Source organism: Eptesicus fuscus, chromosome 5 (assembly GCF_027574615.1).
Source record: "Eptesicus fuscus isolate TK198812 chromosome 5, DD_ASM_mEF_20220401, whole genome shotgun sequence".
In the NCBI taxonomy this organism is placed as follows: Eukaryota; Metazoa; Chordata; class Mammalia; order Chiroptera; family Vespertilionidae; genus Eptesicus; species Eptesicus fuscus.
In genome coordinates, this window is record NC_072477.1 from 5,338,998 (window position 1) to 5,354,362 (window position 15,365).

Genomic DNA, 15,365 nt, shown 5'->3' on the forward strand with positions numbered 1-15,365 from the left:
AGTCACTGGCAAAACCAGAACCCCAGCCCGGTCTGCCTTGAATTCCCATCCGATTGCTCTTCTTCCTGCCCCGCCTCTCCAAAACCTTCACCAGGAAGCACGCAGACTATGTGTGGGCCAAGGTCTCTGGGAGCCTGAGGTCTCTGGGAGCCTGAGGGCTCCTGGCCCTACGGGCAAGGATCACGCCTGGGACCAGCTGCCAGGACCACCTTGGATGGGGTCTAGAGGTAGTGCCTACCTCCAATGGCTCTGCCGACCTCTCCCTAAAAGCTTCCGTTCCTGTGTGATCCAAGGAAGCCAGGCTGACCTGAGTCTGATTCCACTTCGCTGTGTGACCTTGGGCAAGTCCCGTAACCTCTCTGAACCAACCCCAGTGTAAAGTAGGGTTAGGAATGTCTCATTTCAAAGTGGGGTTACAGGCACCTGTTTCAGTGTTGCTAACTATTTCTACCCAAGAAAAGCATCTAGCATAGTGTGGGTTACCAGGCAGGGCCCCTTCCCTTCCCTCCACTCACCAGCCCTGCCCAAGCTTGGGAGGGGATGGGCGGCGGGGAGGGGCGGGCAGTCAGCATTGCAGCCTGGGCCCAGGCCACATCCCTCCGACAGAGCACTCCCCTCTTCCCTGGTGTAGACAGAGCTAATAATTAGCTGTCACGATTTAATAATAGAAAAAGATAATCCATGCCACAACACACATGGATTTAACCAATCTTAATTTGGAGGGAAAATAACAACTCGAAATATATCAAATGCAAGTTTTTCAAGACAACCTGCAAGTGAGTTTATCTCGAGTTTCCAGCACAAGCAAGTTATTTCGTTTCTGCCACTGGCCAAGCTAATTTTTTTTTTCCCCGCACTTATTTTACTTATTTTTAAAAGTCTGAAATGAAGTCTCAGAGCAGCATGTAAATCCTCCCGCTGATGAGGCACCTTTTTTCTCCAGTGCCTTCTGTCCTGCGATGGGTCCCCGGGACTCCACACCGAACCCCCTGTCCGCGCCCTGCCCGCTACCTGCACCGCCCTCCACCCCAGGCCCACCCTGGCCTTCGGGGTTCCGGGTGAAGACTTGTCAGCGGGCGGGGAACTGCCTGCCACCTCCTGTCACCCGCTGCCTGTCTGCTGCCTGTCTCCAGCAATCTGACATTTGGGGTTTGGGGGGGAGGAGGAAGAGAAGGCAAAAGGCAACCCTCTGAGTGATGGCTGACGGCTCGTTCCTCCCGTTATAGCTCCATTTGGTGATGGAAGAGGGGATAGCACGCAAGAACCCATCACCTGTGATCAAGAGCCTCCCCTCCCGTGGCGGGAAGACGGGAATTCTAAGGACGAATCTCGGGGAAATGGCTGAGAGAGCCACGGTACACGTTCCAGACGTCCCCTGAGGAAAGCAAGCACCTCGTGCTACCAAGCAGGGCCCACGCCCTCCCGAGCTGGGCTTTTGCGAAGCCTCCCCCTCTCCCGTCATCTTCCGCCAGCGGGACCTGTGCTGTAACTCGGCGCGTGCTGAGAAGTAGGTGCAGGCGTGGAAACGGAGGCCCAGGAAAGCAACTTGACCTTCCTGGGTCCAGCCAATGCCCAAGCAAGCCCTGACTCCTTGGACCCCCAACCCTCGCCAGGGCGGCACTCCATGAGCGCATCACCCCGGGACGGCAACGCGACCGGGATGGGGCTGGCAGGGTGGGGCACATACGAAGGCACCACAGTGGTTCTGGAGTTGTTTCTGGTGGTGGGATTCTCAGAACCCAGGGGTCCAGAGAGGCCCACTCTAACCCCAGGACACGACGGGGCTGGGGCAAGGGGAGGGCGCTCACATGTGTAGCACCTGTCACTTAAAGTCACCCTTACTGTTAGGTATGTCCCCAGGTCCGGGCACTGCAGCTTAGCGAGGCTGGCAGGCAGCAGGGTGGCACACCTCTGGGCGGGGTCCTTTTCCAGGCAGCAGGCCACAAACCCCACACCCCCTTAAGCTCCCTTTCTCCTCACCCCTCCTCAAAACGCCCGACCCAGACAAGGGCTCAGAGACCCCTGCTCTGTGCAAACCCTGGAACCTCCTGATGGTGCCTCCCAGGGTCTCCATCCCCCCTGGATGGATGCGCCCCCAGCTCCATCAGAAACCTCCCAGCGGCAGGGAGAGGCCGTGGGAAGGGATCGTAAGGAAGGAAAGAACTCCTACAGAGGCTGGTGTGTACCAGAATCAGATGCCTTCCTCCGACTCAGACCTCTAAGCCACGGTCCTTACCTGTGACCAGCGTCACCTCTGTCCCCAGACGGGGCACAAGCACCATGGACCTCCTCGCCCAGAGCGGACGCGCAGGGAGGAGGGCCTGGGCCTGTAGCCACACACACATCAAGGGCAGGGACCCTACCCGCCCACACTCTGGCCACGTTCCCCACACGGGACAGAGCAGGAGCCCTGATGGCCATCCCCCCACATGCTCCGGGCCCCTAGGGCCCCACCACCGGGGGGAAGGGCAGTAGGCGCTCAGCTGAATGAATGAACGGATGGATGGATGTTTAAATGAATGCCCTCCGGAGACAAAGCTTCTGAAACGTCCTCCTTCCACTCTCCTATTTCTCCACCATTAACAAAATAAAAATAAAAAGCGATGGTCACTAATCCTTCATACCCATCCCCAGAATCACTGCCCCAAGGAAAGGGTGACCCGAAGTCCCACCCTGGTGCGATGACTGACAGAATCCCAATGCAGTTCTCACCGGGGGTGCCCACCAGAGCCGAAGGGACCCCGAAGAGTTACCAGCCAGCCCTGCCCATCCATTCCTGGATCACAGCTTCCATAAGCACCTGGCCCCGAGGGGGACAACACGCAGACTGCCCCCCCAGGAAAGCCACCACCCTCCTGGCCACCCCGAGCACCTCACCTCGGACACCACGCCAGAGGCGAGGCCCCGAGAATGAACAGCCAGCGGAGCAGCCTGGGCGCGGCCAGCGGTGCCAGCGCCATGGGCAGCAGCTGGGCGGGGTTCCGGAAGCCCCGTGGAGCAGCGCCTGTGGTTGCTGGCCCCCCTCTTAAAATATAAAGGCTCAATTATCTTTGAGCAGCTTGCTTTACACATGAATTGACACATTTATTTTACAATAAATAACTGAAAGTTATCTGTGTTTCCTTTACTGTTAATCTACACAGAGAAATAATAAACAGGGCTTGTCGGCAGAAATGCAACCGCGGCAGTCCTCAGAATTCAATTACGCTAAAATAATTAATGCTCCCACCATATTAAATTACTTTATACATTTGAGCCCCTGAAGTTTTATTCTCTAATCTTCCCTTTTTATTAAATAAAAAAAAAAAAAAAAAAGTTGGTGCCAAAGTAGGAAGGGAGAAAGGGGGAACAGGAGAGAGGAGAGCGTGGTGGGCTGTCGAACGGACAACCGTCTCCGGCTGGCGTGGCGCGGAGACTGCTTTGTGCCTTTGATTAAAACACCATGTTCATGCTCTGGACAAACACATCTCTTTAGGCTTCTAAGGGGTTGTTTTACATATTTCTCAGGAATGGAGAAATCCATTCGTCCTGTTGCGGAACAGAAAAGGCTGAGAATACCTTTGGTCACATAAAGCAAAAATATTGGGGGGGAGAGAGAGACATAGCACCTTGGAGATTAATGTGGCCTTTTACGAAATCATATGTAGTCACTTTCTTAAACACACATCCCCTCCGTGCTCTGCAGCCTCTCCCTGGAAAACACCTGCCCCCTGATATGAGGACTCAGAGGGATTCTGGCAAAAGCAGGACGCCTGTCCCCCGCAGAGCCGCCGGGGGTCTGTGGGCGCCGATGCCAGGCATTGGTGCTGCTGGGGAGAACCATCTCCGCGCATCTGATTAAGGAAAGAAAGGGTGGGGACCTCCCCGGTACAGACAAAGGGACCCTGCACTGTTCTCAGACATAACGAAGGAAGCATCGCTCGGATCTGCACGGAACTCGAAAGCTAGGGTCTCCATGACCGTGGCCTGGGGCATTTTTCTCAGCGCCCTCGGTACCATAGGCGTGTGAGCGCTCTCCTTCCGGGACACCCCCCCCCCCCCCCGAAGGCAAGGCCTGCAGGCCAGTGTCCCCAGCGCAGACCACCACAGTCTCTCCGCAGGAGCGATCTGGCTCACTGATCCCATTTTACAGATGGGCCAAGTCAGGCCCACAGTCACATGGCTGCTACAGAGAAGCTGGGCCTGCTGTATGACCGCCCCCACTGCCTCCTGGTGGTGGCGGGGGGGAGGGGTCTCTGCACACACACCCATCCATCTCCCCTGCGGGCTTTCCAGGCTCGCCCTCCAAGGGGCACCACAGCCTCGGTCCCTCCAATCTCCCCACTAGCTCCCGTGACCAAAACACGGTGGAGACGGATCCGCACATTTCCCCAGCCGGCCGCCTACACCTCCTTGCACACCGCAGCACAGAGGGGACTGCCCCGAAGGAAAATTCCACTGGCGAAGCATTCACGGAGCCGCTGCTCACAGAGTCCTCCTGCAGGCTTGCCAGCGTTATCACGCCTGCGGGCAGATGGGGAAGCTGAGGCAGGGCCCCCGGAGCAAAGTCAACCATCAGGATTCGAACCCTCATCTGCACCCAATCTGATGCCCCATGGCTGCCCCTCTTGGGGACACGGGCTGGCCAGAGCCCCGCTTCGTCCCTGAGGTCTCCCGGGCTCAGAAGGATGAACCAGGGCAAGCACTCTGGTTTGCACAGAGCCTGGGCCCCGTGGAAGAGAATCTGGCCGGCCACGGCCACGGCCACGGCCTGGAGAAGGGGACTCATGCAAAACCACGTGGTGAGCAGACTGGCCGGAGGCCACCAGCCCCATACCGGTTGTTCAGGTGGTAAGAACCAGCGGTCCAGGTGGCCAGCTCAAACCTCCCCAAGGGGCACAGTGCTCCAGCAAGCGCCCACAAGCCCTTCCCCGGACCTACCCTCGGGGACAAAGCAGTAGTGTCAGAAGGAGCCTCTTTGCACAAATGGGAAACTGAGGCTAGAGACAGGAGGGGGAGAAAAGGAGTGACCCCATTCATAAGTGCCCTCCAGGGACCACCCACATGCGGTCCCAGCAGCTCACCACGACCCTAAGGAAAGAGGTGTCACAGGCTCCATTTCACAGATGGGGAAACTGATCAGGCCAAGTTGTGAAGCACAGGTCCCAACCCAAGACCAGGGCTCCCAGGCCAGAGACTCAGCTGTGAGCCACAGCACCGTGAGGGCCGACCAGACTTCCGGGCTCCCATTCTGACCTCCTGGCCGCCTGGACAGTAGGCCAGGCCTGTGCAGCGCCCCCTTGGTCCAAAGCAAAGCAACCATCAGCCCGTCGGGCCGCCCTGAACCCCGGGCCCGTCTCCCGCTGAGGACCACCTGGACCGTGGGCCCTCGGAAAGGGCGGGCCCAGCGGGCGGCCCAGAGGCCATCCTGGGCAGCTCCCAGGCCATCCCGGCCCCGACACGTGACCCAGGGAGAGGGGAAGGTGGGCGTGGGACACGGGAGGTGGCGTCTGCAGCGGCCAGGCGGGTACAACGTGCCATACCTGCAATGTTCTCCTGCTTGGGGCAAATGCCTTTCGTGGGCGAGAGCAGGTGGTCATCTTCATCGGGGGTGACCTGGATCCCGATCTCCACGGGCTCGGACACTTTCCTGAGCTCGGAGCGCGAGGCGGGCGGCGGGCTGCCCTTGTCCAGGCCTTTGTCATAGCAGGCGCCCAGGCCGCCGCCACACTGCTTCTTCTTGTGCTCTATAAAAACCAGGATGTCCCCCAGGGGGAAGTTCATCTGACACTGTCCACAGGTGAGCAGGTCAGGGTCGGGGCCACCCACCAACAGCCCCAGGCCGCTGGGCTCCTCTATGTCCAGACCCTCGTCTTCTTCGAGGATGGCAGCCTCCACATGGTCAGCCTCAGCTGCAGAGAGAAAGGAGAGGGGGGCAGAGAAGACAGAGATGGGCTTAGGCAGTCACAAGCACCCCGCCTGCGTTCCAACCCCGACCCCACCTGGAGGCAGGCCCCCTCCGCTGCAGGACGCCAGAGCCCGCCAAGTCCTCCCCCGGACTCCTGGAGGCAGGGGCGCCCCGTCCCGAAGGTGGGCGACCCATGGGCCAACGGAGGCTCCAGGAGCAACGTCACGGCCCCCCGAGCTCGTGGCTTCGGCAGGGCTGACCCGACTGCTTCCTAGTTGATTCTCTGCCAACCCCCTCCCCCACCGGCACCCCCACAGCATACGAACACACACCCTGGTTTCACAAGCGATTCAGCCATCCCAGATGGGGCGGTGTCCGCTAGGGCGGTGGTCGGCAAGCCGCGGCTCGCGAGCCACATGCGGCTCTTTGGAAGGGGTCTCGACCTCAGCGAACGTACCTCAATCAGATGGAGGACGTTTTTAGCAAAGGTACTCCAGCTTAGGAGTACCCTCATTAAGTTAATAACAATGTACCCACCTAGATAGTTTAAGTTTAAAAAATGTGGCTCTCAAAAGAAATTTCCATCGTTGTACTGTTGATATCTGGCTCTGTTGACGAATGAGTTTGCCGACCACTGCGCTGCTAGAGACGCATCTCTCAAAATCTGCACCCTCAGAGAATCACCTGGGGACCTTGGAAAACCTCCCACGCCCAGGCCAAGGGCCCTGGGACCCGAACACCAGGTGGTGGTTGAGGCTTAAGCCTCCCCGGTGATGCCGATGGGCAGCCCAGGCCGAGAGCCACGAGCCAGAGCCCTCTGGCCCGGCGGGGGCTCTCCCTGCCGCCCCCCTCGCCTCCACCTTTCATTCATGGCTTCCCCATTCATGCGCGTCCGGCCTGCATTCCTCTACCTGAGACCTGGCTGAACACCAGACAGGAGAACAGAAAGCCAGGCGGCCGTCTGAGGGCCGGGCCTGCCGAGAGCGAGGAGCCCACGTGCTCCGCAACAAGTGAGCGTCGGCTCCAGGAGAAAGAGCCGAAGGAAGAGCAGGGCCGGGAGGGCAGGGGCCCCGCGGGGCTGGGGCTGCGGGGCTGGGGCTGCGGGGCCGCCGGCCGTCCCCAGCACCCCGCACGGGTCAGACCACGGCTCTGTGGGTTTCCCAACACTCACCGACAGCCCCTGTGCTGCGTGCCTGTTGGTGTCACTCTCACGCCCAGAAAAAGAAAAGGGGGAAAATCCTTCAGATGCCAGAAGCGTTTCTCGGCCGGTGACAAACCACACTTTCAAGGGGTTCACATGTACATTTTCCGATTTCTTTAGCAGCCGATACACTTGCGTATTTTATTTTTTTTTTTGTAAGGGGCCTAGGACACAAATATTTTGGAAGCAGTAAATACCTCAGGGGGTCCTGGGAGACCCGGCAGCAGAAAAGGTGCCATACACCAGGGCCGTGGACACGGGGCTGCGTCCGCCCTCCGGGTCGGAGTGAATTCGAGGTGGAGGTTTCTGAGAGCAAATGTCAGGGGTCGGGAAGATGGCACGCGGGTCGGGGTCCTCGGAGGCGGGAAACCCGGGGAGGCAGGTGCCCGTTAAGGGGCGAGCTGCTTAGGAAGGATCGGGCACACCGCAGGAGCACGGCGGGCAGGACGGGACGGGAGAAGGCACATTCCGTGGCCGTGAAGTTATGGGCGGGCCCGAGCCAGAGGACAGATAATTTCAGGGGAAAATCCTGTGGCATCTTTCATCCTATCCCTAAACCACTGCTCTGCGTGTTCCGAACACGGGCTTCCGCAGGGCCTGTGCGTGTCCGCGGGCAGGCCTGCGTCCACAGAGGTCGGAACACGACACAGAACACGTATGAAACATGAGCGTGTGGGTCCCCGAGTAGGACCCGCTGAGAAGGGAGATGGGCGTCTGAGATCCCGCCTGGGGTCCTAGGAAAGCAGACAGAGCCTCCCATGAACGGAACGTAGACCCGCGTGGGAAACGTGGTCCTACAGCAGCACCCCGCGGATGAGGAACCCCTAAACCTGCGTCTGCTTCCCTCCAACCAGAACCTGGAGGGTCCGAGAGGCACTTTGCTCAAAGCCCCCCCAGAAACCACTCCTTACGCTTTAAGGAGAAACGGGAGGGGACTTAGAAAGGAGTTGGAGGACGATGCTACGTAATTAATTTACCCTTCTAGGTAAATTAAGGTGCCTTGCTCCAGTTAAAGTGGAATCGCCACCCTCCCGCCCCGTGTGGTTCGGGGGGGGGGGGGGGGGGGGGGGGGGGGGGCGGGTCTGGGTTCCCGTGAACCGCTCGTCAGGCCGGAAAAGGTAATTATTCGGAGCCTCTTTTCCCTTTAATGATCTAACATTGAGCAATACTGTTTATATTGAAAAGCTCACACCTTTAATTACCAATTACATATACATAATTCCAGAGCCAGAGGAGAGGGCTGTGAGAACAGCTCTTTAGAAATGGCAGGGCGTCCTCTGCGCCATTGCTAGAGAAGGACTCTCACAAATGGGAGGAGGGTGTCAAAATATTGTTTCCTTAAAAAAGAGAGAGGCACAAAGGAAATGATCTGGGTGGGGGTGGGGGGGACGAAATGAAATTGAGAATTCCAATGAAACGGGTGAGTTCCTGGGGGGCAGGGCGGGCGGCCCCCTGTCCCCCGGGGAGAGCCAGTCCTGGGCGCCCGGCCTGCCACTCGGGCCACGTGATGACAGTCAACAAGGCCGAGGGAGGCGGGTGCACGCTCCCCAGCATCACCCTGAGGCCCGGAGGTGTCTCCTGCTGACGAGTGTCACCCCTGGTTTCCCTTCCTTGCTTTGCTTTCCATGAACCTTTCCAGCCCGGTCCCTGGCTCCCCGTGCAGTTCTAGGAAGTACAGCGCTCTCTCTGCTGCGGGGGGGGGGGCGGCTACGTAATTTCAAATTCCTGTTGTAATTCGAAAGAAACACGGGCTCATTTAAAAATTAGCAAGGTCACATGCGCTGTTTGCAAGCATGCCTCCCTCTCCCCCCCCCAACCCGTCTGTGCACCAGCTCTGTCTTCCTTGTCCTCCCCCCACACCTCCCCCCCCCCTTTTTTTTTTTTGGTAACATCTGTAAGCCTTCCTTGACTGAGCGGCCTCTGCCTACCCCCTCCTCCTGCGCCAGCCCTGCAAGCCCCAGTCACTGAGTCTGAAAGTCTCCCACTGCATTCACGGCGCGCACGGCAGTTCAGGGTCCCGCCTCCAGTCCCCTCACAGCCAACCCACCGGGCAGCCGGGCCCACTGGGGAGCCACAGACAGCCCTGAGCGCCACCCCCACCTCCTGACCCAGGATCCAGCTCAGAGCCTCCAAGGGAGGCCAGGAGGCCAGGACACGCCACCAGAAAGCCTCCCCCCACCCTCCACTTCCAGTGCTGAAAGTAAAACTCCAACTGAAGAGGGCATTCACCCAGCCCAAGAATGGGGTTCCCTCTCCCCACCTCAGCAGGCGTGGGACCTGCTGCAGGAGACACTTCCCAGGACGGTGGCAATGGCACCCCCAACCCCCAAACTGTTGAATGTTTGGGTCAGAGCCGGTAGACCAAGACAGCCTCCTAAGCCTTAAAACTTCACACCCAAGGCCTTGGGAGACACCCCCAAAGTCAGCCTGTGGTTTCATTTCCGCTGGCAGGCGGATACCAAGCTAGGCGTGCGGGGCGCATGTGTGCGTCCCTTCTTAGAACCGCATCACTGATGGGAGAAATAAAAGGAGGAAGAGCCACCTGGCCAGGCTTAGAGACGGGCCAAGTGGGGCCGCGTCTGGCCCCCCCCGGAACCCGGCTTCCTCTGTCCTGTGGGCGCCTCGCCGCACAGCTCGGCGCCGCCTCCGAGAGCCAGCCTGCGCCTGGCAGGCAGAGCGGTCCCAACTGCCACCCAGAGACCAGAAAGCACCAGGGAAGATAAAAGACACTCAGACAAAATCGGCTTTTGGATACCCAGGCCCTGCAGACCAGCCCCCTGCCTTGTCGGGCAAACGCGGGCCCCAGAGAAAGATGAGGTGTGCCCTCTGAGGGGCTGCGGGCTGCGGCGGGAAGCTCCTCGAGTTGGGCAGCCCTGGAAAATACGGCTGCTCCCGCTGTTCTGGGCTGAATAAGGGAGAGAGGTGGCCACACTGTTTGGTTCGTGAAGAGGAGAGAGGAGTGGATGCCCAGGGCGCCGTCCCAAAGTCACACACCGGACCGGGGTGGGTGAAATGTTAAATCCTAACGTGCACGGCCAAATACGTATTCACAGACACACACAGAGCACGCTCCTCTTCTTTTACAACAAAACCACATTTTATTTACAAGGCAGGGCCTCCTCCCAGCTGGTGAGTGCATTTAGAAGCAATGAAATCAGGATTCACAAATAATAATGGACATTAAGTGCACAGGGCAAGCACTGGATCCTGAGGCAAACGCTCCCGCGCCTCAGCTCGGCGGCGAAGGAATTTGGGCAGCAGACAGAGGTGGGAAGGCATGGTTAACTCCGGCCCAGCCAGGCTGCTCAGGCTTCGCCGGGCCTCACCTGGCCGTGGATCCCCCCACGCAGGATCCCCTGGGCCCCGCCCGCAGGGTGGGCCTCTCACAACTGCCCCTGCACCTGCCCTCCCGGGAATTCCAGCCGAGAGGTCCCAGGAGCATCGCTGCACACGCAGCACCCGGCTGCGTTCCCCCCACCCTGCAGTGATTCAAACCCAAACCTCCGTCTGCCGTGGCTAAGCCACAATCCGGGAGAAACACACACAGAATGACTGTCTCAGGAATGGGGGGGCAGGGGGTATGCGGGGGGGGGGGGAAACGGGGAAGAGTGTGGGGGGAGGGGTGCAAGGATCTTAAAATCGTGCGCCACCCACGTCACCGACGCCACCCCCATGGGGACCCGTGTTGACAAGAACTGTGCAGCCTCCACCCACCCAGCTCTGCCTCCGACTGGAGACTCCACACCTGCTTCCCGCGACCCGCGGCCGGGTCCGAATATCTGCGGGGGGGTGGGGGCGGGGGGGGGATTGCTTCTTTCCCTCCCGAGGACGTGCAGGGAGGGGCCCGGACTCCAGGCGACCACGCGGAAACGCCACCCGCACGCGCACTCCGCGGAGCACAACACTTTCTGAGCTGCCATCAATTTTTAATTTATTGGATCCAAGAGAAAATAACAACCGCGGCGAGGCGGGGAGAGGGGAGCGCGGGGGGATGGGAGAGAGGAGGAATCAATTCTTGGTGAAGAAAATAATCTATGACTGGATGACGCTTTAAGGCACAGCAAGAGGCTTGATGAAGTTCTCCCAGCACCGGGAGTGATGAAGTGCGGGGCAGGGCAGCGGGAGGGACATCAGAGGGGACCACCGGCCTAGCCAGTCACGCGTTAGGGCTGTCCTCACAGGGCCATGAAGGGTTAGGACAGATCCGAGGGTCGCAATCCAGGTCCCAGCCCATCTGCCCACCGACGTCCTGCAGCCAGCAAGGCTGGGGCTGTGGCTGGACCCTGGGAGGGCGCAGCGGCCGGGTCCGAGCAGGACAGGTCATTCTGATGGACGCTCTCTCTCCTGACCACCTGCCCTCTTGCCAAGAGGCCTGAGGCATCCGCCTGTTCCAGGTGTGGCAGCGCTAGTGGTCCAGGCCCTGGGCCTCCCTGAGACCTCCAAAGGCCCCCTCCCTGCCGCCCTCAAATTACTGCAGGGACCCCAGACCAGTGCAGACTGGGGCCCCCACCCTCACCCCACCCCCATGAGGCCCTGTCTGCTCCACACCAACCGCATCTCAAACTGAAATTTTCAAAATTCTGACATCTGGGCAGAAGACGCAGAGGAGGCTACCAGTACACCATCCGCTCTGCCCTGTGGCTTTCCCTTCCCAGGAAAATGACCAGGGGTCTGGCTGAGGGGGAGAGGGGAAGGCCTGGGCCTGGCCTGCATTCCGGAAGTCAGGAGGCCTCATCCAAGAGGTTTGGGGTGCAGGAAGAACCTCAGCCACACAGCCGGGGGGCAGGTCCAGATGGGCTAGTGCGAGGATGTGAGGAGCCGGATGCCCACATGGCCCTACACCCCCCCGCCTGGTGCCAGGACACGGCAGCTTACCCAAAACAGCTCCCTGGAAAGACCCTCCCTCGCTCTACAGACTTAGTCCGACCTTTGGCCTCCCGCCACCACATCCAGCTCTCCAGAACCCCCAGACGTGTGAGGCCGGTCTCAGACATTCAAAAGCAGAAAAAGGACCACAGCGTCCAGGTGTTCGCACAGATCCTGTCCAGTACTACAGGATTACTAAAAAAGGCAAGTTCATGATACCAAAGACTGGAGTGACCTACATTTTCATAAATAAAAGTCGACTTAATTTAAAAAAAAAAAAAAGTGTACCACAATGTACAGAAATCCTCCTGCACACATTCACAAGATCCTACAAAACTGCAAACGCCCTAAACCGTCAGAGCCACCGCAGGGCTCCCAAGGATGCGGAAGGAGAGCACTGTTTGCGGCCGGATGACGAGGTTGGCTTCATGGAACGCTATGCTTCCCCCCAGGTGCTGAGCAGGAGAAAGAGGGGCCCTCCCCCCAGGACAGGGGCGGCAGCCGGGGGGCCTTCCGAGGGAGACGCCAACATCGCAGGCACCGGCGGCCTTCCACCCCCCAGGTCCAAGGTCCACACTTACAAGCCCCCCCATCTTCTTCCTCGGCAGCACCTCCACTTCCGAAGCCCACGTGAGTCACAATCACACTGGCATTCAACTTTCTGCCGTGGGTTTCTATTTTGTTTTGTTTTTTCCCTGTGCTGTTTTGGTAGAGAACTCCTGCGAACATGAGCAAATGTATTTGTATTTCAGCAGTTCAGTGGAAGGGGGTCATTCAAAAGTTATGTACAACAGAGGATTTTTATTTATTTTTTAACTTTTAAGTCACTTAATTTTGTGCGGTCTGGGCTTTCATGAGAGTAAAATAGCCCAGCCTCCCTAATCCAACACCCAAGCAGATGATCGGCCGCTTCAGGGGGGAAAAAAAAAAAAAAGAAAAAGAAAATAAGGCCTGAATATCTTGAATTTCACCAACTACACAAAAGACTTGCATATGTCAAAATGCCGGATGAAAAGTCCCCGTGAAGGTAGCGCCATTAATCAAACCTCCGATCTGGTGTCGCTTTTGCCAGTAAAAACGATGCTGGTTTCCCACCCCCCCCCCGCCCGCCCCCCATCGCCGGCTCGTGCAGGAAGCGTGTCCCTCGGCTTCCATGTGCCTCCAGATAGCCTGGCCTCGGCACTTTTCATCCTCGCCTTGGGAAAACCACCGCTCGGGGGAGGCCGTCCACACGCGGCTCGTCTCGGGGAGGGGAGAACGGGAGATCTCGGCGACGCCGGGCTCCCCGGGAGAGAGAGATTGGTGGGAGTGGGAGCACGGGGTGGGGGCAGACACAGGGCACACGGGACTCCGGGCCCGATCGTCGGGACATCAAGAATGCTCCGGAGTGACAGGGCCATTCCCGGAGCAGCTGGGGGACACAGACAAGCATCGCTGGCGTTCTCCTGTGCCCTCACCCCAATAAAAATAAAAAAAATAAAAAAACCATGTCGGTGTCCCTCCGGCTAACACCCCCTCCAGAGGGGCATGCTCCGTGGCATCAATAACTTGACCGCGAGGCCCAGGGCACAGTCCCCAAAGCGTATTTCTTTTCCCTCGTCCTCCCCAGTGTGGCACCGCGTGAAGCCGAGAAGCCCAAGTCCTTGGAGAGTTTCAGCTAAAGGCAGGACCTAACCGGGCAGCCGGGGGGTGGGGGGGGGGGGGGGGTCCTTCCTTGAGCCACAGGACATGCAGGAGGCAGCCCCCAAAGGTCAAGAACCTCATCTTCACCCTCTCCCTTATACACATTTTTTTTTTTCAAGCTTTGTCATATCCTGAGTTACAGCTTGTGAAACTCCCCCAAGTTCCAAGGCACAGGACGGGGGGGGGGGGGGGGGTTCTAAAGTGCGTGTTTTTAACGGTTCTCTGCAGGCCAGAGGCCGCTGCCCAGCCCAAGGCGGCCCCGTGGCGGGGCCGCTGCGTCTCCGAGTTGTCAGATGAGCCCGCTGCTGGGCTGTGCTTAGCACCGGCTCGATTCAAACATTAAATGAAGTAGAGAAATCATCAGATAAATTGCCGGCCCTCTGCACTGGAGAGGGAAGGCTCCTCCGGCTGATGACAGCGCTCGGCTTTTGTCTGACCTAATTTATTTCTCTTTCAGGTTAGAATAAAGCACACTTCCCTGTCGCAGGGCAACCTCCTCTGCCCAGATACTGAACTCGAGCACAGGACTCGGGGTTAGCTGGGCTGCCTCCAGATCCCTTGGAACTTGAAGGAGAAGCCATTAGAGATGCAGAAATGCTGTGATCAAAAGCGACACGCACATTCCCCAGCACCAGACCGCACATTAAGGGAGAAAGAGTCCCTTTAACGCCATCCATTGCGAGCCCTGTGTGGGGTGAAAGGGATTCGCAACGTGGGGTCTAGCAAGCGTACCCTCCTTCCAAACAAAGTTGCACACGTTATTTGAGGCGGCGTTTTCTGTCTTTGGGGAACGATGCCATGTCCCTTAGGACAGGGGGAGCATTACCTAATAAATGGAAACGAGAATCCAGGTGTTATCAAACCTGAGCTAAAAGGACTTCCATTCATCAAGCCGTTTGGGGGTACATGACTCCCCAAAGCAGTGGTTCTCGGCTGTCCCCTGCCTCGGTGGCGTGCCGCCCAGAAAGGGGCAGCCTGATGCACACGCTCCCCAGACCCCCTCGCCGGGTCAGGCAGGCCTCGGCAGCCGAGGGGGGGGGGTCTTCAGAGAGTCAAGACCACAGACTCATCGGGGGAAACACACCCTTCAAAAACTAACCCTTTTTAATTGTTGGTTTTTAATAAAGAGAAAGAAAAGGAAAATGCCCCACCTGCCAAGTGAGGGCTTGTAAATCAATGCTGATGGCTTGGAAATAGATTTCTCAAACTTATCCTCTCATTCCGCCCTGCTCGAATCTCTGCAGGAAAATCAATATCACAACTTCACGCTTAAGACATTTTTGCAGCAGCAACGTCAAGGGCCTGAGCCGCCTGCGGAAGCCCGTTCCTCGCCATTGCAGCCAAGGCGGCCGAGACATGACACGGGCGCCGAGCGCCCCCTAGCTGCCTAGTGGCGCCACGCGCGGATCGGCAACTCGGGCTTGCCATCCACCAGAAGCCAATGCAACTGAAAGTTTATTTTGGAAAGTCTTTTATCACAACAAGCAACAGAGATTGCAGAGCGATGGAGAAGGGAGATGAAAGGGGAAAAGGGACGGCTAGGGCAAGCCGCGTTCTAAGCGAAAAGGCAGCGCCAAGAGCCCGATTCTGAGAAGGCGCTGGAAGCCGGTGCGCTCCACAGTCGGAAACGGCTCTCTGTGCAGGGGCTGTTCCGCCCGCTCCACCTCACGGAGACATTATGCTAACCACTGCCAAAGGCACCCACCGCGGGCCGCTGCTTCCATCAGC

The 15,365-nt window shown here is 58.5% G+C and overlaps 1 protein-coding gene across 2 annotated transcripts in view; it reads right to left on the minus strand.

The window, feature by feature from the left end:
* BCL11B (BCL11 transcription factor B) overlaps window positions 1–15,365 on the minus strand; it is a 91,082-nt gene that overhangs the window by 71,399 nt on the left and 4,318 nt on the right. For both annotated transcript variants that reach the window (XM_008154783.3, XM_028130054.2), the window contains exon 2: window positions 5,523–5,891. In XM_008154783.3, coding sequence (XP_008153005.1) covers window positions 5,523–5,891 — 369 coding nt within the window. The remainder of the gene's footprint in view (window positions 1–5,522; window positions 5,892–15,365) is intronic.